The sequence below is a fragment of the Tetrao urogallus genome, assembly GCF_951394365.1.
Source record: "Tetrao urogallus genome assembly, chromosome: 1".
NCBI lineage: Eukaryota > Metazoa > Chordata > Aves > Galliformes > Phasianidae > Tetrao > Tetrao urogallus.
This window is the reverse complement of record NC_136813.1, coordinates 179,715,047-179,736,743: the sequence shown is the minus strand read 5'-3', so window position 1 is coordinate 179,736,743 and position 21,697 is coordinate 179,715,047. Positions and strand designations below refer to the sequence as shown.

General features: G+C 45.2%; 1 protein-coding gene across 1 annotated transcript; it reads left to right on the top strand.

Moving 5' to 3' along the window:
* Positions 1–7,028: 7,028 nt before the first annotated feature.
* Positions 7,029–21,222, top strand: HBP1 (HMG-box transcription factor 1; the record flags this gene model as incomplete). The annotated part of the gene is made up of 11 exons (XM_079549689.1): positions 7,029–7,064; positions 9,192–9,384; positions 10,446–10,680; positions 11,812–11,944; positions 12,450–12,561; positions 12,660–12,772; positions 13,099–13,255; positions 13,719–13,863; positions 16,135–16,464; positions 19,637–19,778; positions 21,205–21,222. The coding sequence occupies exons 1-11, from the start codon at positions 7,050–7,052 to the stop codon at positions 21,220–21,222; spliced, it is 1,593 nt and encodes a 530-aa protein (XP_079405815.1). The 5' UTR covers positions 7,029–7,049.
* Positions 21,223–21,697: the final 475 nt, after the last annotated feature.

Below are 21,697 nucleotides of genomic sequence, written 5' to 3'. Positions count from 1 at the left end.
ATTTCAATTCAAAGGATCTCTGTATATCTCTCTTCTTGCAGTCTAATCTTAGCTATCAAAGACCAGGTCCAGTTAACAAAGTGACTGATATTGAGAGCCATGCTAAACTAAGCTTGTTTTTGAAAAAATCCTTATCAGCAAGTGCAAAAGTATATTGACTTTTAAAGATCAGTAGTTAAAAGCTTTCTACAATTCTGGAAATAATGCTGCTGTTAAAGCTAACATGTCCTGCTTTCAAAAAATGTAGGTCGTCGTAAAATACCTTTTTAGCTCTAATAGCATGGGATACCTTCTGAGACTGAGGAGAGAGACTATCATCTTAATTAGGAGCACAGGGCTCATTGCTTACAAAGGTCTGTGCCTGGAAATTTCAGGCATGGCCCAATCTGAATACTGCTTACCGACCTAGCTGTTGATGTACAGAGCAAGCTAGCGCACATAATGGCAACAGGCAGTGGTTCTGCCAAAACTGTACTACAAGAATTGTAGGAAGGCTGCTTGTGCCCTGTTTTGAATACCTGAATGATAACATCTTTCCTCTTTAGATAATGACTTTTCTAATGCCATATATTTACGGATGTTGATGTAATTATTATCCTGTAGTTAGTGATACTTTCTGACAGTTTATATAATCATACCTGCATATGAAATTATGATTATATAATACAATTATAATATATAATTTATGCCATATAGTATGGTATAAATTATAAGTCAAATTCTTAACAAACCCAATTTGAGCAAAATTTACAAGTGTCATTTTTTTTAATCTAGAAACCTGCTATGAATAATTGCACATATGAGAACTTGCCTTTATACTTTTGACTTATGGAAAAAAGAGAAGCTTGTTATACTAGAAGGAGATATCAGGTAACTAAAATCTACACTCCTGTCATTCTGTATGCTTAATCTCTGAAAGCTACCTAAATTTTGCACTAGCTTAATGTGATTAAGAGAAATGCTAGAAATTACTTGTATGGCAGTAAACTAGGATCAAGGCTGTAAATGCCAGTCACGATATTTTCAATATTGTTGGTTATATTTAAAGTTTCCTTACAATAAACAACACTTTTATATATATAAATACATGTTTATTGATATTGTTGTGTTTTAATTCCATTATTATAAAGTTGCAAGTGAACTATTTATATTCCTTTATTAAAACATTAATAATTCTTAACACTTTCATGTTGATTTTCATAAGTTACATACATATTCTGGTTATTCGCTGTAGAGAACGTGTTGGTGTGGTTTTTGTCCTAGCTGCTTTGTAATGGATGGTTTGCTTTAGCACATAGCCGGGGAGATGCTGTGGTTGTGGAGAGTGACAAATCTCAGATAATCAGACACTGAGATTTTCTAGGTCCCAAATTATGGCTTCCTGCTGAGGCAGTTTCTTTGTGTTGTTCCTGAGAACTGAATGATTTCTGGAATTTTCTATGTTGGTGAATTACCAACGGTGATAAATTGTCACTTTGTAAGTTTGGTACAAATCTGTATATCTTTCATCAGTCAGCATTTGGGATTTCTCCTGGGTCCTGTCATGTGTGTGCTTCAGACTTGCCAGACTTAGTGTTAGAGATGTGGCAGAAGTTCACTTTACAAAGGAAATCGTAGCAAGTCACCAACTTTCAATTATTGGTGCATTTCAAAAAGGAAAAGGTAATTGTAATAGTTTTGAACAATGTCATATTTAACTTATGAGAGTGTCTATGTCCATATTTAGATTACTTGACCAGTACTCCCAATAGAGTCAAGTAGTATCCCCAAATGAGGATGTTGTCTTTGTAGTCAAGTTGCTAAAGGAGTGTGGCTGAGGCATCGGCTCAGCATCTAGATTCTGTTCCTCTCTCAGTTCCCAAACCTCATCAGCAATTTGTAGTTCATAGAATCATAGAATCATAGAATGGCCTGAGTCGAAAAAGACCTCAAAGATCTAGTTCTGCAGATGATTTAAATATATTTGGCAAATGGCTACATTCTAAAGATGAAAGCTAACAAAATAAATGCTCCAATTAGTTTATTGAAAATGTGCTCTACTGGATAAAGAAAACAGATAAATTCTATAGGAGAAGGGCAGTCACGAGCTCAGATCTTACCAAGCACAAGAGAATATGCATGGCACTGAATGCTGACGGATGTCTGAACCATGGGAACAGACATTCAACCACAGCTCCCAGTCAACCACAAGACACAAACTCTGAGGAAACCAAAGCTCCTTGGTCCTAGTGTCATTTCTGAGTGGTTTTGAATGTCATTTGTTTGTGCTTCAGGAGATTATCTGAGACAAGGTCTGGTGCAGTCACTGCACCTCTTGTGTGCAGAAATCCAGAAGTAGAGAGGTCTTGAGGCAAAGCTATGAAATGCGTTATGGCACCATCTGCAGCCTCATTGTGGATTAACCTGGCAGCAGCTCAGCACCACATGGCTGTGTGTTCACTGCTCCCCACATGGGACGAGGGAGAGAACTGGAAACAAAATAGAATGTGTCTATTTATATAAAAACTATTTACCAGGGCAGAAGAAAATGGAAACAAAAATGCAATGATAACAATACATCCAGCCACAGTGCAATTACCACCCACCGACTGACGCACAGCAGCAGTGTGACTCCCCACCAGTGCTGTAAGGTCTCATCCCCCAACAACTGATGCCCGCTTCTTTGCATGTTGAGTATGTTGGAATCAGCAGTATTGGCTACCTTACAAAATTTAGGATTGTATCCGCATCCAATCAGAGTTGGATTTCCTTCAGATAGATACCTAGACTGTTTCTAGATTCTTCATCCCCATTTTGAGTCGGGTATTTACAGGCTGGGCACTGCACTTGGTGGACCAGAGTAAGCTGAATGACCTTGAAAGGGTTTTTTAAAAAAAATTGTTACATTTTCAACATTGTCTCTTCCTTCACCCCATCTCTTTCTAAATGAACTTTATCCTGGCAGCTGGGTGAAGAAGCAGTGGCAGAAGTGCAATGGCTATTGGGGCTGCTGTGACGCAGTGCCCTGCTGATTGTGTAGTGATTCTCTTCCTTGTCCCTCTTCCTGTCCCTTCTATAATGGCAAATCCAGCAGAGCTAGAGAGCAGCAATGGTGCTGCCATTGGCTGTGTTTCCTCCTTAGAACTGTGTATGCCATATAGGGAAAAGGCCAAACTGTTATATAAAGAAAACATTGCTCAGTCAAAGCAGTGTGAAGAACTGCCAACAGGAGTTACATATACTAGTCCATTCTGACAGGATGTGCTGACTCAATCTCTTCTTATTGAGGTGAATGAAATTAGGACAGACTAAAAATAGCACTGTGGCATGGTATGTATGCTTTGTCCTTTCTTCTTTCAAATTATTGGATTATTTTATCTGAGCAGCTGTGAGGTTTTGGGAGGAGATTGTGCTCTGTGCAGGCAGTGCTGTATGGAGGAGTAATTCCCTCACGACCACACGAGCCCCTGAGATGTGCTGCCCACACCTCTGAGGATGCTGGAAACTCAGTTTTGATAAATGCCATATTTGGAAAAGGTAGTGCAGCTTTTACCAAGCTGTACCTTACCCTTCTCCTAGCTCTGTCCTTGTGGAGTCGCATGATGTGTTTCTTAAGCAACCTCATCTTCACTGTGCCTTCAGTTCCCATTCTTTCTTTTAACTAAATCTGTACCATTACATCCACGGTAAAAAATATGTGCCTGACACTGTTTGCTGTTACTGGGGCATGAAATAGTCAATGTTGTGCCACTCTGCAGAATTTGTGTAGACTCATTTATAAGCTGTAGCTTTCTATATGCAGTGGCCACACGCAGATGGCCTACTGAGAACAGTCCATGCTAGCTCCCAAACCATGTCTGAGAATTATTTGCTATTGGCCTCACAAAAACTGCTCCAGGACTGTTCTAAAAAGAAAGTACAGTACAGATGATTGTATTCCAGTGCCCCCAAACACTCCCTGGCACTACAGTTTAGATAAAACCTCCGGATCATCTGTAGTCTGTTCTTGATTTGTTTTCTTACTAGCCTTGGACTGGCAAAGGTTTTCTTATTTCCCTTTCTTCGGGATTGTTTCTCATTGTCGTGTTCCTGATACTGTTGCCACTTTTTGTCTTGCTTTGTCTTGGTACATGATAACAGTTTAGCTAGAACTAGAATCTGTGCTATAATGACAAAATACTTTTCTAGAGAGAATGAGAACAGTTGTAGAAGATAAAAAAGTCACAGCAACAGAAGACTGAGGTGCGAGGCTCTGTAGAACACCTGCAGGACAGGCTGCCGTGCTGGGTGAAGGTGGCAGGCCTGGTAAGCAGGGTTATCTGAACTATGTGGAGTCATTTGTTAATTACTAAGGGTGGAAAGATATGCACATGTGGATGTGAAAGCATCTGTATAGCAGAATTAAAGTGATGATAGGCTGTACTTTGGAGAGTCAGCAATAGCAATTGTGTCATAAAAAGCAAGATAGGACATCGGTTTTCGATGAGGAATTAGAGATAGGCACAAATTCAGGATGTAATATTTATTTTAATAGTGTGACTATGACCAATCTTTTATTATTGTTATTATTTTAATCTACTTTGTGGTTTCACCACCTTGAGGCTGGACATGTTCAGAAATATATAACTAGGTAAGACAGTGAGAGTGAATGTAAATTTATCTGTATCACCTTCTGTGTGCTTGGAGTCATTCCTGGTTATTTATGCTTCTTGGTAGCTATCCATGTGTAAGGTAATGAGAATTCCTAACTAAGACTTCACAATCCCCCATGTTATCATCTGCCTCTCTTAAAACAGCAAAAGCAGCTGAATCAGCAAAGGTACAGCACCATCGGTGTTGCACAGTATTGATTCATTCCCTGAGCAGCCATTCATTTGGAGCACGGCGTCAGGTGAGGCAGGGTGTGTGCATGGAGCAATGATTTAATTGCAGCCTAGACGCACAGAGCGAGGAGTATGGGATTGACATCATCACATGGATGTTAGAGGATATTTGACTTCAACCGGGCGGGGGGGCTAGTAGGTAATCTTTGATAAGGTTCTGTGTGTTTTGCTGCCATCTACTGCATGCAATATCTGTCCTCTTACTCATTTTCTCTGACTGAACTTTCCACATGCAAAGAAGAAAAGATAGATTTGAAAATAAGGAAGCTGCTATGTTTCTGGTTCTAAAATCTTAAAAACAATTCAAACTCCCATATTTACGAAGTTCTAATCCAGATCCTAAGTAGGATTCCCGTTGTTGTGCTCTTTGTAAGGTGGTCAGTGTGATACTGAGGCTCTAATTCAGCAGTAGTATTTATTTGTCTTTTGAATCTGGGCCAGTGGATCTGGGAGGACTGTGCTTTCTGTGTAGTATTTATGCACAAGTTTTTCTAAATAACTGTGAACCCTCACAGCAAATGTATTTTACAACTAGACTGAGAAAACACTCTTTGTTTTGGGTAGAAAAAGCACTTAGTGGGGTGGAAATATGCTCCACAACCACGGTGTTAGCCTTGAGGCAGGCAGTCTTTTTCCAGAACATGATTTTGTATCTTCTGTAGCCACTCCATCTGGCCCGTGCGTGCCGCTCCTTTCCCACTGGGGTAGGCAGGGACGTGAATGGGAATTCTGCTTCACAAGTGGCAGTGCACAAGCTCTGTAGCCTGTTTGCAGAGTGGAGAAACCCGTGTGTCCACAGATCTTCTGCCAAGGCTCCATTTGTTCAAATACTGCATTCTCAAACTGGGAGAATGATCTGCAAAGGGTTTTCCTGTTGCATAGTTAAGGACAGAGGATTTTGTAGTTCAACAAGCCGGGGGTCGGCACACCTACATAAAGCGCTGTCCCCATTCCGCCCTGCAGAAGGCACCGTGCTTTGGGAGCGACGTCCCTTCAGCGCCCACAACGCGGAGCGGTACGGCTACCAGGATTGCCTCCTGGAGAGGCCCAGCCTCGGGCTGTCCCGCAGTGCGCGCTGTCTGTTGATGGCCAGCTACGATTTGAGCGTAATTTTTCCTCTCCGTTGCACAAGCCTTCTGCGCTGAGCACAGCGTTCCCTCTGGCGGTCGCTATCGGTGCCTTCCATGGAACCCACAGCTGCCAGGGGCCGCCAGTTAAGGGCTCCTTTCTCTTTACGTTGTAGAAATGCTTTTTTTTATTGTTGTTGTTTACTTTCCCAGCCAGCCACGGGCATACCCGAAATTCAGAACTACCGAGCTGCCACAGGAGCACCAGCGCCATTTAAGAGCAGCTCGGCAGAGGGGGAGGATGTTGGGAACAGCACAAAAAAATAACTAATTATCTTCTCGGAAAGTCCCAAAATTGCATAATTTTGAAACTCTCTCTCAGTTGTTTAGAATACCGCGGATTATTTCTGAGCTGCGCTGCGCAGCGCGGGGCGGCGGGGTCCTTCCGACTGGCGGAGCGCGAGGGCCGCCCCAATCGTGCTGACTCACGCTGCTCCGCTCCGCGCCGGCCTCCTCCCGCCGGGGACCGCGGGTTTGCTAAGGGCAGGCACCCAGCGCCGGCCCGGGCCCCGGCTCCGGGAGGGGGCGGCCAGCGGAGGCGGCGGCGGCAGCACTTTGGGAGCCTCGCCCAGCGGGGGCGGCCGGGCCGAGTCCCGCTCCTCGCATATCCGGACGACCCCTCCTGCGCGGCGCCGGGCCCGGCTGCGGGCGCTCAGCGGCGCGGGTCCACGTGTCCCCGCGCCCCTTGTTTACTATCGGCCGAGCGCCGCGCGGAGCATCCTGGGGGCTGTCGTCTTACCGCGGCCGAGTTGGCAGGAGATGGCGGCCGCGAAGACTACAGCTCCCGGGATGCCTCTGCGCCCGCAGGGGGAGGTGTTGGCCAATCGCGGCGCCGTCTGCGCGTGATTGACGTGCGGCACGGTGCAATCCGCTGCGCGGGAGAGTCAAAACATGTCCGCCCTCCGGGCGCCTTCCTGACGGGCAGCGCGTGCGGCCAATAGGAAGTGGCGATCCCTTAAGCGGCGTCCTCCTCGGCCACTCTGCGATCGAGCCCCGGCGGCGCAGGGCGGGACCGAGCAGGGGGACGAGGCAAGGGGGGGAAGCTGAGAGGAATTCGGTAATGGCGACGGGTTCGGTAAGTGCCGCAAAGTTAGGGGCTGTCGCTGCGGAGGCCGCGGGGTCCCGCGGGGGGGGGCGGGCGGCGGCTGCCGGGCCGGGGGTAACGGCGGGGCGGCCGCGGGACCCCCGCCGTGGGGTGGCGGCTGCGCGGGGCGCGTCGTTTACTCCGCTCCGTACCCCCGCGGCGCCGGGACCGTTCCGTAGGCGCTGCGCTTCGGCCGCGTTATTGCCGCCCTCGGGGCGCTCGGCGGCGGCGCCGCCGGGACGTGGAGGCAAGCGAGGTGTGCCGCGGAGCCCCCCGCTTTCCTTTGCCCCCGCTCTCCGGCCTCCCGTCCCGGGTTGTCAGAGCGGGGTCGCCGCGCCACGCAGGGAGCGGAGCCGGCCCCGCGCGCCGCGGCCGCTGGGGGAAAGGAGCGCGCAGGGGACGACGGCGGGGGCGCGCGGGGTGGGGGAGGGGAACGGTGCGGCCCCCCCGGTCGGGGCGAGCTGTTACGCAGTTGTGAATGAATGGGGCTTGCGCGCATGCGCGGTGCCGGCGGGGAGTTTATAAACAAGGGCCGCGGCCAGGCGGGTCACGTGACGGCGGGGGGGGCGCGGGCGCGGTGCTGAGGGGGCGGGCAGTGGCGGGGGCGGCTGTGCGGGGAGCGGCCGCGAGCGCGGAGGCGAGGCGCCGCGGCCAATCGGCTCCTCGCTCGTGTCGCTTTGTGGCGGTGTTTTTTTCTTCGAAACGCGAGGAGCTGACGAAGCGCAGGGCGCCAGTCCGGGATTGCGTTCGTGCCTCCAAAGAAAAGGGGGGCGCGCACGGCGCTCCGCCTCACGCTGTGCCCGATGGCGAGGGCAGAACGCGCTGCGGTGCGGATGAGGCGTCGGAGGACGAGGCGCTCCATCGGGAGCTCGTCGGGCCGCACGTTCTCCTTTCTCTCACGTTCGTCCTGCAGCTATTTAAAGGCAGAACGGCGCTGTCGTGGCTCCTGTCCTCGAGTGGATCCAACCGTTTGTTACAACAAAACGTTCTTTCATAACCGTAATCACGTGCCCCCTGATGCATTACACCAAGAGAGCTTGGAGGCCGTGCTGTTCCGTAGATGATTAGCTTTTAGCTGCTGTTGGATGTAAAGCGGTGCCTGGGGAGGCACTCAGTGGTCACGCATGTGGCAAACCCGGCAGTTTCTTTCTTCCTGAGTGGAATTTTTTGCTGTTTTGTGATGGACCGTGTGACGCTTAGAAAGTAATTGTGGTTATTTCAATTCGGGATCATTTGAAGAAGAGCAGTAGATAACTAAACTGCTATAGACTGGCTAACCTTGTTTTTCAGCTTTCAGGGACAGTGCTTGTGTAGAGTTACCACAGCTCCTCGGCTGTCAAAGATAAAGAAGAACGCTGCTTTGGGGGTAAAGGTTGCAGTGCTAGAGCTGGGGAAATGAAACTGTACAAGAAGCTGCTGATGGGGGCCTGCTTTGTGTTCCTCTTCCAGCCCACACACAGTGCCTGCTCTGACACATGAAGCTGTGGCTGGAGCTAGTGAGGATCACAGAATCACACAATAGCCAGGGTTGGAAGGGGCCTCAAAGTTCATGAAGCTCCAACCCCCCTGCCACATGCAGGGCCACCAACCTCCCCGTTTAATACTAGGTTAATAATAGGTTGCCCAGGGCCCCATCCAGTCTGGCCTTGAACGCCTCCAGGGGCATCCACAACCTCTCTGGGCAGCCTGTTCCAGCACCTCACCGCTCTCATAGTAAAGAACTTACTGGGATGGGCAGGGTAGTGAAAAGGCTCCTGCAGGTGAGGGGAACTGTGGTGCTGAGGGCGTTAGGAGACCTGACGGCAAGTCACCTGGAAGGAGGATGGTGGAGCAAACCCTCTGAAAATCAGGTTCCCATACCTGGGGGGCTGGGAGCTGGCTGGGACCCACCTGGCTGCACCAGTGGTGGTGAGTGGCTTAGGGCATGCAGTGGGCAGTGCTGGCGCTGACTGCCTTGCTGGCCAGGGCGGCTCCTAGACACCACCGTCACAGGCCTGCAGGGAACATTCCAGCCCTGAGCAAACAGATATAAAAACTTACATCAGGAGAAGTCACTGGACACTGTAACACTTAAGGGGGTTTATGTGTATGCAAGTTTTAATCTCTGTTTCTTTAAAGTCAGATACTTTGGAACATCCTAACATGGTGTGGGAAGTGAAGACGAATCAGATGCCTAACGCAGTTCAGAAGCTGCTCTTGGTAGTGGACAAGAGAACTTCAGGGATGAATGAGTCACTGGAGTTGCTGAAGTGTAATGAAAACCTGCCCTCTTCTCCTGGATATGCGTCTTGTGATGAGCACATGGAGCTTGGTAAGCAACACGGCCTGCAGAGGAGGCGAGTTCTGAGGCTTGTTTGGTTGCAGTTTTCATGTGGTGAGGTTACTGGGAGCTGACTGAATGAGATGACTGGCTTAATGCAGGTAGGGCAGGGAATGTGGCAGTGAATTGTGGCATCTGAAAGTCCTGCTTTATCACCACTTTTCCCTGTAACCTATTTCCAGCTCTGACACACTGGCTTGTTGACTTAAATGTGTTCTTTGAACTTAGAGGTGCGAGTTTCCGTTCCTGATTTCCAGAGGAGCTTTTTTTGGCTCAAGAATAACAAACAGAAAGCTCAAGAGCTCCTCCTAAAGGGAAGTTGCCCTACTTTAGGTCAACTCCTACCAGGCATTCCAAAGTAGAGAAATGTTTAACTTGAGTTAAATGCTGGAGAAAAGTAGTGTGCATGTTAAAAAGGATTGATATAATCCATGTAATATTAGTGCATTTAATTGAAATGGTAGAGTAACTAAGAACAATACGTAGTTACATGAGACACAGAGTGTTGTTAGTAAGCTGGGCTCTTTTTTGTTATCCGTGTAGCATGAGAAATGTGAGGTTACTGCTGAGTATTTGCACCTGCCAGGCTGTATACCCAACTTTAATGATTTCTGAGCTGTTAGATTCCAGTTCACTGGTGGGAACATGACAAATTGTACCCTATACAGACAGCCTCTGATGCTGATTATTTTTAGTGACATACGCACTAGGACAGAATAGTTCAGTTGCCTTTTACTGAAGCGCATCTGCAGAATTTTGCAGTACATTTTTGTATCAGCTGGTTAGCGTAGTAAGGAGATTTAATAGCCTCTTTGCATGACATTTTTCTTAAAGTGTTTGTTTGAATGTATGGTAGACCAGAGATGCAGTGGTTTCTGTGAACGTTCTGTGAGTGTTGTGAGTCGGGTTTGTGAAATGCTGGTAATTGTGAGATGAGAAAATACAATTAGTTACTTTGTTGTGGTTTGGTTTTGAATTTTATTTGCAAGTTTCATTGTAAACTAGTATTTATCAGTGGGTGTAATTATGGTAATTTGTGTGTTTGTTTGTAGATGATCTTCCTGAACTACAGGCTGTGCAGACAGACTCTGCCCCATCTGCGCTTTTTCAGCTTGGCACCGATGTTTCACATCAGGAATGTTCAAGGCCTTCGTGGAACCAACATACCTCAAACAGCAATTCAGAAAGTGCTCATTCTTGTGACAACGGGGTCAACTGGCTGACAGAACTAGCAAACATCGCCACAAGTCCTCAGAGCCCTCTGATGCAGTGCTCTTTTTATAACAGGTACTGACGTTAATTGAAAGTTCTGGCTCAGCATTGCAATGTTATGTCTCCAGAAACATTTCCTTCACTCTTCCCACCATCTGCCCTCTGACTTTGAAATGTAGATCTGTTTTTCAATCTTTCTGTGTAGTACCTGAACTCCTTTTGCAGATGATGGCACGCAACTTGCTTCAGAATCTGCTGCAAATATCTCTTAACTGCCAACCGCCAATGAAGTAGGGTGCTCTAAAGGCGATCTCTGAGCACAGATCTTATGGCAGTTGCCTCATGTGGAGCAGCAGATGAATGTGTTGTGTTAATCTCTGAATACTTGTTAGTGTGATGTAATTAGTAATAGTTACTAGTGCACCGATTCCTACTTATTTTTATGAGCTAATTGAAAATCTGGTGGAATTCATTGTTATTGTTTCACATGTGTAATCTGCAAGTTCTCTAAGGCTGTGGGAAATACTGTGGTATCTTAGCATTTTTCTGGGCTTCCTCTTTTATCATCTGACTTTGCTCTAGGCTTAGAATAAGAAAATTAAATACAGTGCTGCTAACAGTAATGCAGCAGGGATCTCAGCACTGTGACCGAGCAGGTGTCCTTAGGTCCTACTCTAAGGACGGAACATTGATTTCAAGGTATCGGTGCAGACTTCTCCATTGTGACGAAGAAAAGCCGATGAGGGAAGTGGTGCTGTCAGCTGGGGGCTGGACAGGAGCTGTGCGGTGCATCCAGTACTCAATCTGTACTGAGTCTTGTTGTGAGGAATGTTTGTTTGGTGTCTGGCTCACGCAAACAGAAGTGTTTTCTAATGTATTTCACAGAGAAATTTAAAACTGTTGGCTGTATCTTCTGTCCCATGACTGCAGTGTAGCTGCAGCCGTACACACAGTAAGTCACCTGCTGTCAGCAGCCAGCAGCACTGACAGCACCCTTGGAAAAGTGCTTTTAATATCTCACAAAAATATGGAAGGTGTTTCTTGGTTATTCAAAATCTGAATGCTGACAGGATATTTGTATGCATAACAGCTGCGGTAAGATTTCATATGTGAAATATCAAAAAATCAAAGTAGCTTAGTGTAAAGGTAGTTATGTCTTGCATTGCCATACTCTGAAATGTTTTGAAATGCGTTTTCCTATTGCAGATCATCTCCTGTTCACATTATAGCTACGAGCAAAAGTTTACATTCCTATGCACGTCCTCCACCGGGTTCCTCAAAGAGTGATCCCAACTTCTCCAAGAGTGATTTGGATGAAACGCCGGTCAGACACGAAAGGGTGAGATGTCCAAAACCTTTCTAAACTAAATAAAGATGTGTGAGCTAAGGTTTTTGAGGAGAGAAGCTGGTTAAAAAAATGAACTGTTAAGTTTTAAAGTGGATTTTCTGTTAGTATTATCAAGAGCAGACTTGGCCCTGCAGCTTTCCAATAATTTTTCCGTAGAACAACAAATGCTTTCAGTACTTCTGTGGATGATTAAAGAGTGATAGCTTATAAACTGCTTGTATGGGCTCAGGTGAGTTTTGGAGGATGAAAAAAAAAAAAAAAAAAACAAACAACAAAACACATTTCAAATCAAGTTTGTGAGAACATTAGTTAATGAAAACACTCAATTTCTCATCTCCTGCATTCCTTGAATCTTTGTTTTCTTGTTAACATTCCTGTTTGTGTTTAAGGCAGAATTATGATCCAGGTGTGAACTAGAGAACACTTAAATATGTACAGCACCAGCCTAAAAATTTTGCATGTTAACGTGTCAATGCCATTGTGCCTTTTCTAATAGACAAATAGCGAATCGGAGTCTGGTATTTTCTGCATGTCGTCACTTTCAGATGATGATGATCTGGGATGGTGCCATTCTTGGCCCTCAACTGTTTGGCACTGCTTTCTAAAAGGTAAATACAACGTATCATTGGGTAAGGATTTCTTTCTCTTTTTTATGTGATGGCAATATTTATTAGTTTTTTTTTTCCCTCCTCAAAATATCTCCTAGGTTCTCGTTTGTGCTTTCATAAAGGGCGCAATAAGGAATGGCAGGACATTGAAGATTTTGCGAGATCTGAAGGCTGTGGAAAAGAAGAAAATCTCTCAGTGAGTGCTTACAAGGTAGCCCTCAGTTCTGACACGTTCCCTTCAACGGCTGTAGTGCAGTATTGACTTAGCAGTGTTACTCTTTGCCTTTATTTACTGTGTGGGAAGAGAGGTTGGTGTGGAACTTGCCTAGTGCTGCTCACTGTTCTGTTTGCGTGTCTTGGCAAAAAGCATCTGAGCTGTGTTCATTTAGGTAGGTTTTATCAATTTTTATTTTCATGATAGCACATGTAGAATGTTGCTATTCGTAATATACTGTAAGATGATAAGAATACACTGATGGTATCACAAACGTGTATGCTTTCCTTCCCTGGAAATTCTGACTGTCTGCGTGTTTACAGGGCTATGGCTCCGATGGTTTGAAGCTCATTTCTCATGAGGAAAGCATTTCCTTTGGTGAGTCAGTGCTGAAGTTGACTTTTGATCCTGGCACAGTGGAGGATGGCCTGCTCACAGTAGAGTGCAGACTCGATCACCCTTTTTATGTTAAAAATAAAGGTATGAAGTACTCTTAAGTATACTCGGTTTTATGTTAAAATGCTCCTGGGGAAGTAGTTGCAGGTTTTACTACTGTCTCTTGTTACTCATGGAACTTATAAAAGCAGTGTTGTAGAATCACTGTGCTATTTGTGTAAAGAAAAATAGAACTTGAACCAACAGAACAGTAAAGCTACAGGAATACTGTATATAACTCGAGGAGGTTTGGTCAGATATATGAGTGGAATGCAGGAAAATGGGTAAACTGGGGGGAGAAAGGAAATCAGCAAATACAAGAGACTTTTCTGTCATATTAAATGTGGAACTTCTGATGATAAAAGTTTCCAGATTTTTCTTTTGGATGAAAGAAGCTGCATCAGACCATTTTAATGAAATAATAGCATTTAGTCGTGTAGGATTGCTCCAGTTAAGACTAGAGAGATTTGTCTGGCCGTTTGTCTAATTTAACTCTTTACCACTTCAGGTTGGTCATCTTTTTATCCAAGCTTGACTGTGGTACAGCATGGCATTCCATGCTGTGAAATGCATCTTGGAGATCTGTGTCTACCTCCTGGACACCCTGATGCCATTAACTTTGATGATTCAGGTGTTTTTGATACATTTAAAAGGTAATTTTTGAATAAAGTGGCCTCAGTGGTTATTGTGTTTAATGAGTAGGGACCTTACTTAAGTCTACCCGAATGTAAGCGTTACATAGAAGAGAGAAAGAATACTAACGGTTATGCAAGGCAATTGAGAGGGAAAGTGAATATCAGGAAAGCTGTGTGGTTTTGTGCTGTGCTAAACTGCAAAGTAATCTCTTGGGCTAAAGTAACTTCTCAGACTCTGCTTATGATAGTCTCAAACTGATCAGGTGAAGCAGTAAGAAGTTTATCTGTGTAGATTCTTCAGGTGTCACAGGTTAGCTTTAAAAAACACGGTATGGTTGTCCCACAGTAGTGTTAATCAGCTGCTGATGTGTGCTTCATAGGCTGCTGTGTCCCTGAAGCAGTGGTTCCTAGGCACTAATTCACATGCTATGGCTTTAGAATACAGTGTTTCAGTACTTTCATAATTTGTTATTTTTGTAAATTCTGCATTCTGTGTTTCTTTCCCAATACAGCAAGTAGGTCTCACTTCAGACAAAGTTAGAGAAGCTTGAGGTTTGCCTTGCTTTGAGCCTGAGAGTGGACTAGGTGACCTTCAGAAATCTCATCCACCATGAATTATCCTAAGGAAGTAGTATTACTCGTACAGGTTTTTCCACGCTCTTCAGAGATTTCTAAGTGTGGTTGAATGAGCCTTTTCCTACCTATGTTCCTATCTATGTTAGCTCTTTTTTAGCATCCGATTTTAGGCCAGTTGCTCACTGTTATTTCTTACAGTTGAAAAAATGAATTCTAAGTGCTGTTAGCGGTTCATGTCTGAAGGGCTCTGGCATATCTTGTGTGGACATTTGCTGTTTTGTTTTGTTTTTTTTAACTTACTAGCCCTTATTCCGAAGTGCATGTGAAGAGGGCTGGTAGAATCATTGTATTTGAGTCTTACTGAAGAACTGTGGCTCCTTATTCATTCTGCAGCCTAGCTGAAGCATGGCTGGACACCTCAGATTCCTTGTCTCTATTTCCTTGGTTTGACGGGAATGTCTGTGAGAAGGGAGCTTGCAGCAGCAGCGGTGGTTAGCAAGGCAGAATCATCAAAAAGCAAAATTCTGTGGCTGTGAGATGAGGAGCACTGCAGGACTGTTCGGAGAACAGGGAGATTCTTTTGTGTTACCTTGTAAACCTGGAGGTTATGAGCACTGCCCCTGCTTTGCTACGTATTCCTCCTCCACGGGAATTTGGAGACAATCCTTCAACCTCCACCCTTGCTTTGGCCTCATCCCCCATGAAGGGGCTGCCTCTGCACGTGGGGCTGGGCCGTCACTTGCAGTACTTCTGTGCTAGTTAGTTTGGGAAAAAGAAAATCTTCTAATCCTTTCCTTTTGCCATAATTTGCTTAAGTACAGCCACACTGAGCAGCTGGTAGAAGGAACCTTACAGTTGCACTCTGCAAGGTGGTTGCTAATCCAGAGTTTGGAAGTTAAAGCTTAGTAGCACCTTTGTAGGTGTTCATGTTACATGATAAAGCCTGTGGTTTCCAGACTGATCTGCTCACGCTCAGGAGAGACTGTTTGTTATCACATCTTCTGTAGTGGTTGCTGTTCTCTGTAGTTGTTGGCCAACATTAAAATACGCAGTTTTATAGTTTTTGCAGGTTCAAGTTGTATGGGAGCAGCTCACCAAGCTGTTGAAACGCTTGAAGCGGGGAGGAGCTGTCACATTTTTGTCACTAGAGGGCAGACGTGTGTCAGCTTTGAACTCAGTTGCAATACTGTGACCCTCCAAACATTTCTTCAAATCTCAGTGGAAGGTTTGTCTGTAAAAGAATTCCTGTGTAACGATTTAGAACGATGTAGTTATTCATGCAAGAGCATATACAGTGCTGTTTATTTTAATACAGGGGTTTCATATTCTTACCACGTTTTCGCAAGGGACCTCAGCACTCCTCCTCCCCATGCAGTTGTCACTTCAGTAGCTGTTGTGAACCGACCAGCTCTGCGTTACAGGCAGGACAAATGCAGAAAGAGAGCATTTCAAGTAGTGTGACGTTTTCAGACGTTGTGTGATGCACTGCCATACAGCCAGGGAGCTGATGGTACACAGCAGATGGTACAGAATTGTGGTTGGTCTCCCAGACCCTGTTTACCCACCTGTCTGTGTCAGGCACAGTCTGAAAGCACACGCTGACACAAGAGATAGCAGAATACCAGAAAGGTAGCAGGGATGGAGAGAGAGCAGCTGCTTCAGGATTGCACATCTAAAATATCTGATCGTTTTCTGGTATGTCTTTTCTTCTAGTTACGACTTCACACCGCTGGACTCCTCAGCAGTGTATGTGCTCAGCAGCATGGCTCGCCAGCGTCGCGCTTCTCTGTCGTGCGGAGGATCAAACAGTCAAGATGCCGAAAGATCAGAATGCAGTACTAAAAACTGTGCAGCTACTGCGGCATCCCATCTTTCCTCCACTGCTTTGTGCAGCAAAGCTGGCAAAAGCCACGGCTCAGGGACTGCAAGTACTGTGAGTGCCACTTCTCCAAACAAGTGCAAAAGACCAATGAATGCCTTCATGCTTTTTGCCAAAAAATACAGAGTTGAATATACTCAGATGTATCCAGGGAAGGACAACAGGTAACAGCATGACATTACGGTGTGGTTATTACTGCGGAGCTGGCAGCATATCCGTGTTGCGCTTCTAATCATAGAGTGGACTAAATTTTGTACTTGAAATAGCAAGTGTGTATATTACGTAAAGACTAAGTTTTGGAAGATGCTAACGCAAAATGTATGGACAGGCTTTAAATATCTGCAGTTCTCTGTACATTTGACACAAGCCATTTTTGGCAAACTTGCCTTCTGCTGAGAAAGCGTTTGGGACAGCGGCTGAGGTAGGAGTGTGCGCACCGCCGGCATCGCAGGTGTACGGCAGTTTGTGGAACACTGGTGAGAAATGTTTGTGGGGAAAAAAGTACCAGCTTCTCTGCTTGGGTGTTGTTAGAGAAACAGGGAAGTCCTGGTTGTTCTAGTATAGCCATAATGGTCTTGACCTAATACTGTATCAACCACGAAGCTACTACCATTTATTGTAAGTTGTATATCTTGTTAGATAATGAGTTACTGATTGATTGGATGTCTGAAAGATCTTAATCCAAACAGCACATAGGCAAATTGTGCTTGTCCTAAAAGCACAGATTGACCTGGTGGAATGTGCTGGGAGAGCTGTGCATCTGTGTGCTTGGGGGAAAGGATCTTGCCTTGTTTGTCCATGCTTATAAAGCTGCCTGTTGTGTGTGTATGTTGAAGCACGATGCTATGTTGTGCTGGCTGTACGTCTGTAAATATAAATGAAAACACACGAATGAACCCATTTTAAAATCAGATTTAAGAAATGTATGTAAAACTGTGACCATAAAAAAAAAAAAAAAAATACTGTTTTGCATAAAAGAATGTGACAGAAGTTAAAGGTGATGGTGCTTTAAGAGGGCTCCTCTGCTGGGGAGGCTGAAGCTGCTGCTGACAAACAAACTCCTGCCATGCAAACAGCCCGTCCTTAAATTCCAGGCAATCTCGTGTTCCCTGGCAGTGACATTCTGCAGTGTTCCCAGTAATTTCAGTGAAGCAGATGTGCAGTCTTCAAATTCATGGCAACTATAAGTGAGAAAGTGACAGAAAGTCAGCTAGGAAAGTTTTTGATTATTTAATTAAAAAGTGCTGATTAAATGGCTGCAGTGAGCCAGAGTTGCAGTTGGGTGAGTGTGAGAATAGTTTGAATGTTTCAGTGAGCACATTCATACTGATGCAAAGTGGAGAGTTACTTGTAAGCTTTAGAGTGCACTGCTCCCTGTGCCTTCTGAATGCACTTTCTTGGCATCCATAAAATACAGTGAGCTCAGTAACTGACTTTCTGGGCGCTCAGCTGCTGTTGCTTAAGTGTTACTGTGGCTGTTTGGAGGCAGCTGTCACATTCCTAAAATACAAGTATGTTTGGTGTTCAGAGTGCTGAGTAAATCTTAACCGTGGTTGTACACAGAGCCAGTTTCCATACTGTGGAGTTCTCGTGTTTGTGTTTTTTGTGCACATGGCTGAGGACAAAACTTGAAATATTCAGAGCTAAAATGTCTGTTTGGAGATAAAGTGGTTCAGGACATGTTGAAGAGACAGCGAGCTGCAGGCGCTCCAAGCCCAGTGTGCCTGTGCTGCTGTGGACCAGACCCGAGGGCCGTACTTCAGAGACCTGGTTGTCAGGCTCACACCTGTTGCTTCTGTGCGTGTTCTTGCTGTAGCCATAGCTGGGCTTCAGTTGTGCTTTCCGAAAGATGGATCATTTGGGCAGCATACATTCAAAAAGTGAAGAAAATTCTGCTGGCATTTGTTAGTGCTGAACATCATTACTTGAGTGAACTTGAAGCTGCCTCCAGTTCTGTTTCACAATTTGTTTGGAATGGACTGCAGTGTAAGGGCTTGCACCCTCTGTGGCAGCATGCAGCTGTAACGCTGCCAGGCATCTCACCAGCACTGGAAGAGGAAAAAGGCAGCGTACAGAGTATGGCAAAGATGTGCTGGGATGAAAGGGCTGGAGGGGCAGCTCTGCAGTACTTGTTTCTGGTTGGGAGAGTCGTGTCTCTTATGTCAGATGTCTCTGTATGCATTTTTTTCCATCTTGGAGGTTCACTCATAGAACTGTTTCCTTGGAGAAATGAAGCTCTCGTCTGTGCCTTAGATTTCTTGAGTTTTTTTAAACGTGCTGATGAGCCCTCATTTTCAATGCCTCCATGCAGTTGGAGTCTGGAGGTACCATTTCTTTGTAGGCTTATCTATTGCATTTGAAAAGCAAACATTTTGGAGTTTTTAGCTGGAAATGCAATGGCTTGCTCTGGGTCGTGTTGCTTTTCCCTGGGAGGATGTGTGGGAATGGTTTCACTGCCAACAGGGAGCTTTCTTAATAAGGAAAATCAGTATTTCTAGTTGCATGCACCTTTTTCTTAGATCTGGTTGTCCAGCTTTCATCACTGTCATCTGAAGCCATTGCCATACCTGTTCTGTAGATTAATAACTGTTGATAGGGCAACGACTGTGCAGAGATCTGCTTTCAGCCAAAGGATGGCATTAACATTTTAATAGAATATTGATCCAACATTTGGGAGCACAGTTAAGCAATATGGCACAGCAGCATGGGGAAATATTGTCCAGAGGTCCTCAAGCTTACAAGGAGCAGAAAAACGACTCATTCAGCTCTTGGAAGTCTCAATGGCTGTGCTGGAACAAACGGTTCCTCTCTGTGCAGGAATGTTACATGGGAACACAGCCGTGTGCTCGGCCCACTCGTGTTCTCCCTGCTGGGGGCTGGAGGTGGAGGAAGCTCCACAGATCACGAACCAGACGCGGGGGCAGCAGTTAGTCAGACCTGAGGTCATGCTCAGATCATTACCCTAATTATTAGAGAACATATTTTCAGCAAATCTGTCAGTCTGTCATGCAGGCTTATGGTAGAAAAGCAGGGCAAAGCAACTGTGGTTGTGGTGGTTCTCAGCATTGTTTAACATCCCTCTTTGCTGGTTTCTGTCAGTCGCTGCGTATCGCATGCACACACTTGGAAATTCTGGAATGCTTGTTGGGCCTCACTCAGCTCTCAGAAGTCTCAGCTGTTTAACTGGTAGAAGAGAGGAGGTGATTGGGAAGAAATGTTTGATTTCTTCTGTGCGGTTTTTTTAAATGTTTCCTAAGGGGCTGCAATAATAAAAAAAAAAAAATTAAAAAACTATAAAATCCCATTCTTGACCATAGTCTGAAATGTGTGTTGCAGAGCCATAAGCGTGATACTTGGTGACAGGTGGAAGAAAATGAAGAATGAGGAGAGGCGGATGTACACGCTAGAAGCCAAGGCCTTGGCAGAAGAACAGAAACGTTTAAATCCTGATTGTTGGAAACGAAAACGAACAAATTCTGTAAGTTTTGTCAAGCTGGGTTTTTTTCTCCATTATGCAGATACATGTGTTTGTATGGTAGCAATGGTGTTTTCTGTCTGTTCAGGACCTGCTCTGCTCTCCTTCCTTCTTGTGGGACACAGGAGGCAGACAGCACACATCTGTTTCTGTGCTTCATGACAGTTCTGTAAATTGTTGGACTGGAAGTGAGCGTGCCTGGGGGGGGCACGTGAGCTCCTGGTTGAGCCTATGAGGTTGCACCCAAATTGAAGTTGTTCCTTTCCCCGAAACAACCAAAGCTTCCCCAGAGTCCTGCTGTTGTTCGCTTTTTCTTTACCATTTTCTGGTGGTTTTTCCTCTGTACGTACAAAACTATGGAGGGAGCAAATGTAATATTTTTTTTCTTTAGTTTCACTTATTCTTGTGTCTTAATTATAAAGTACACTAGGTGATACTTCCTGTGTAGGGAAGGTTTTTCCCAGTGTGTAGAAGGCGATCAAATTAAGAGTCAGCAGCAGATCAGGGCTTTCAAGCTAACCTGCAAGCCACCAAGCAGGCAAGTAGGGCAGAAGGAAGGGCGCAGGGCGGTGCACGGTGCCGCACGTCAGCCGTCGTACAGCTGAGCAGGAGCTCCGTGTGTGCTGGGCTGGGTGGATTTATCATCTCAAGTTATTGCCTTTCCCTTCCTGTGTATGTGAGCCTGTTTTCTCAAGTGCCTACAGAGATGTTGCTCTAAGAAGACTGAATAAGAGATGCTTCAACACCAGTTTGCTTCTTTGCTGCTGTACGCACCCTCTGCTGGGGAGTCTTCAGCCCTTGGTGGCAGGTTTCACCAGCTGCCAGGAGCGAGCTGTTCTTATGTTCACTGTCATTTCCAGATGTTGCTCTGTATCCTGCTTTAATCAACAGTGGCATCCCTGTTAACTTTCATATGTTTTTTGACTAATAGAACTATTAATAATACCATTTCTACAGTGCAGGAGTTGTGGGCCTTGCCCTGAGAGCTCACATTCGCTTCCTTGCACGCCACTGCTCTTCAGGGAGCTCAGTTGGGTGTGCGTATGTAACGGAGATGAATATTTGGGTTGGTTTTAGGGAGAAGGATGTTTCCTTAACCTACCACAGCAGGTAGATCTTACCTACCTACCTGTGTAGCAGTAGGGCCTTACCTTGGTGTTAAAACAGCAGCAGCAGGAGACAACTTGTTTACTTGTTTTAGTGAATGATGCATTTTGTTCACAGCTCCAAATAACAGTGGTCAACTGCAGGCTGAGACAAAGAAGTTTTCGTGGTCTTTTGGTGATTGGAATAAAATCCACCGTTTTGGACTCTGGTTTTCTTCTGAATACGTGACCAATGATAACACGTACTTCTGAATGCACGTTTGCCGCCATTTGCTGCTTCCCCTTTCCTTGGTAACTGCTGACTTGTTTTTCTCTACCCCCAGGGGTCACAACAGCACTAAGCCAGGATTCTGCCCATGCCGATGACAAAATGGCTGTTGCTTGATGGCAAGAAGATGTGAGATCAAGGTCTATTTGTTGTGAATTTGTGTGACCATAAAATGCTGGCACCATCAAGTCAGAAACGATGTAATAGGAGTGCGGATTGCTTTTTACAATAGAACATTAAGTAAGCTAAAACTATCAACATTTTAAACCAAATTGCCTTATTTCTCTTCCAAACTTCATATATGTATCAGGTAATATAGGCTTGAAAATGGATATCCTGTGGTGCTAAAGTACTTCAGAAAGAGGCGAAGGAGATGTGTATAAATGTTTATTTTTAAAAGAAAATGTACAAAAAGGGGAATTTTAAAATATGTAACAGCTGTTTATATACATCGATTCTTATTGCTGATTTATATGTATTGCACAACCATATTATTAATTACGATTCTGGGGGCTGGGATTTTATGAAATGGCAAGCAGTGTATTACC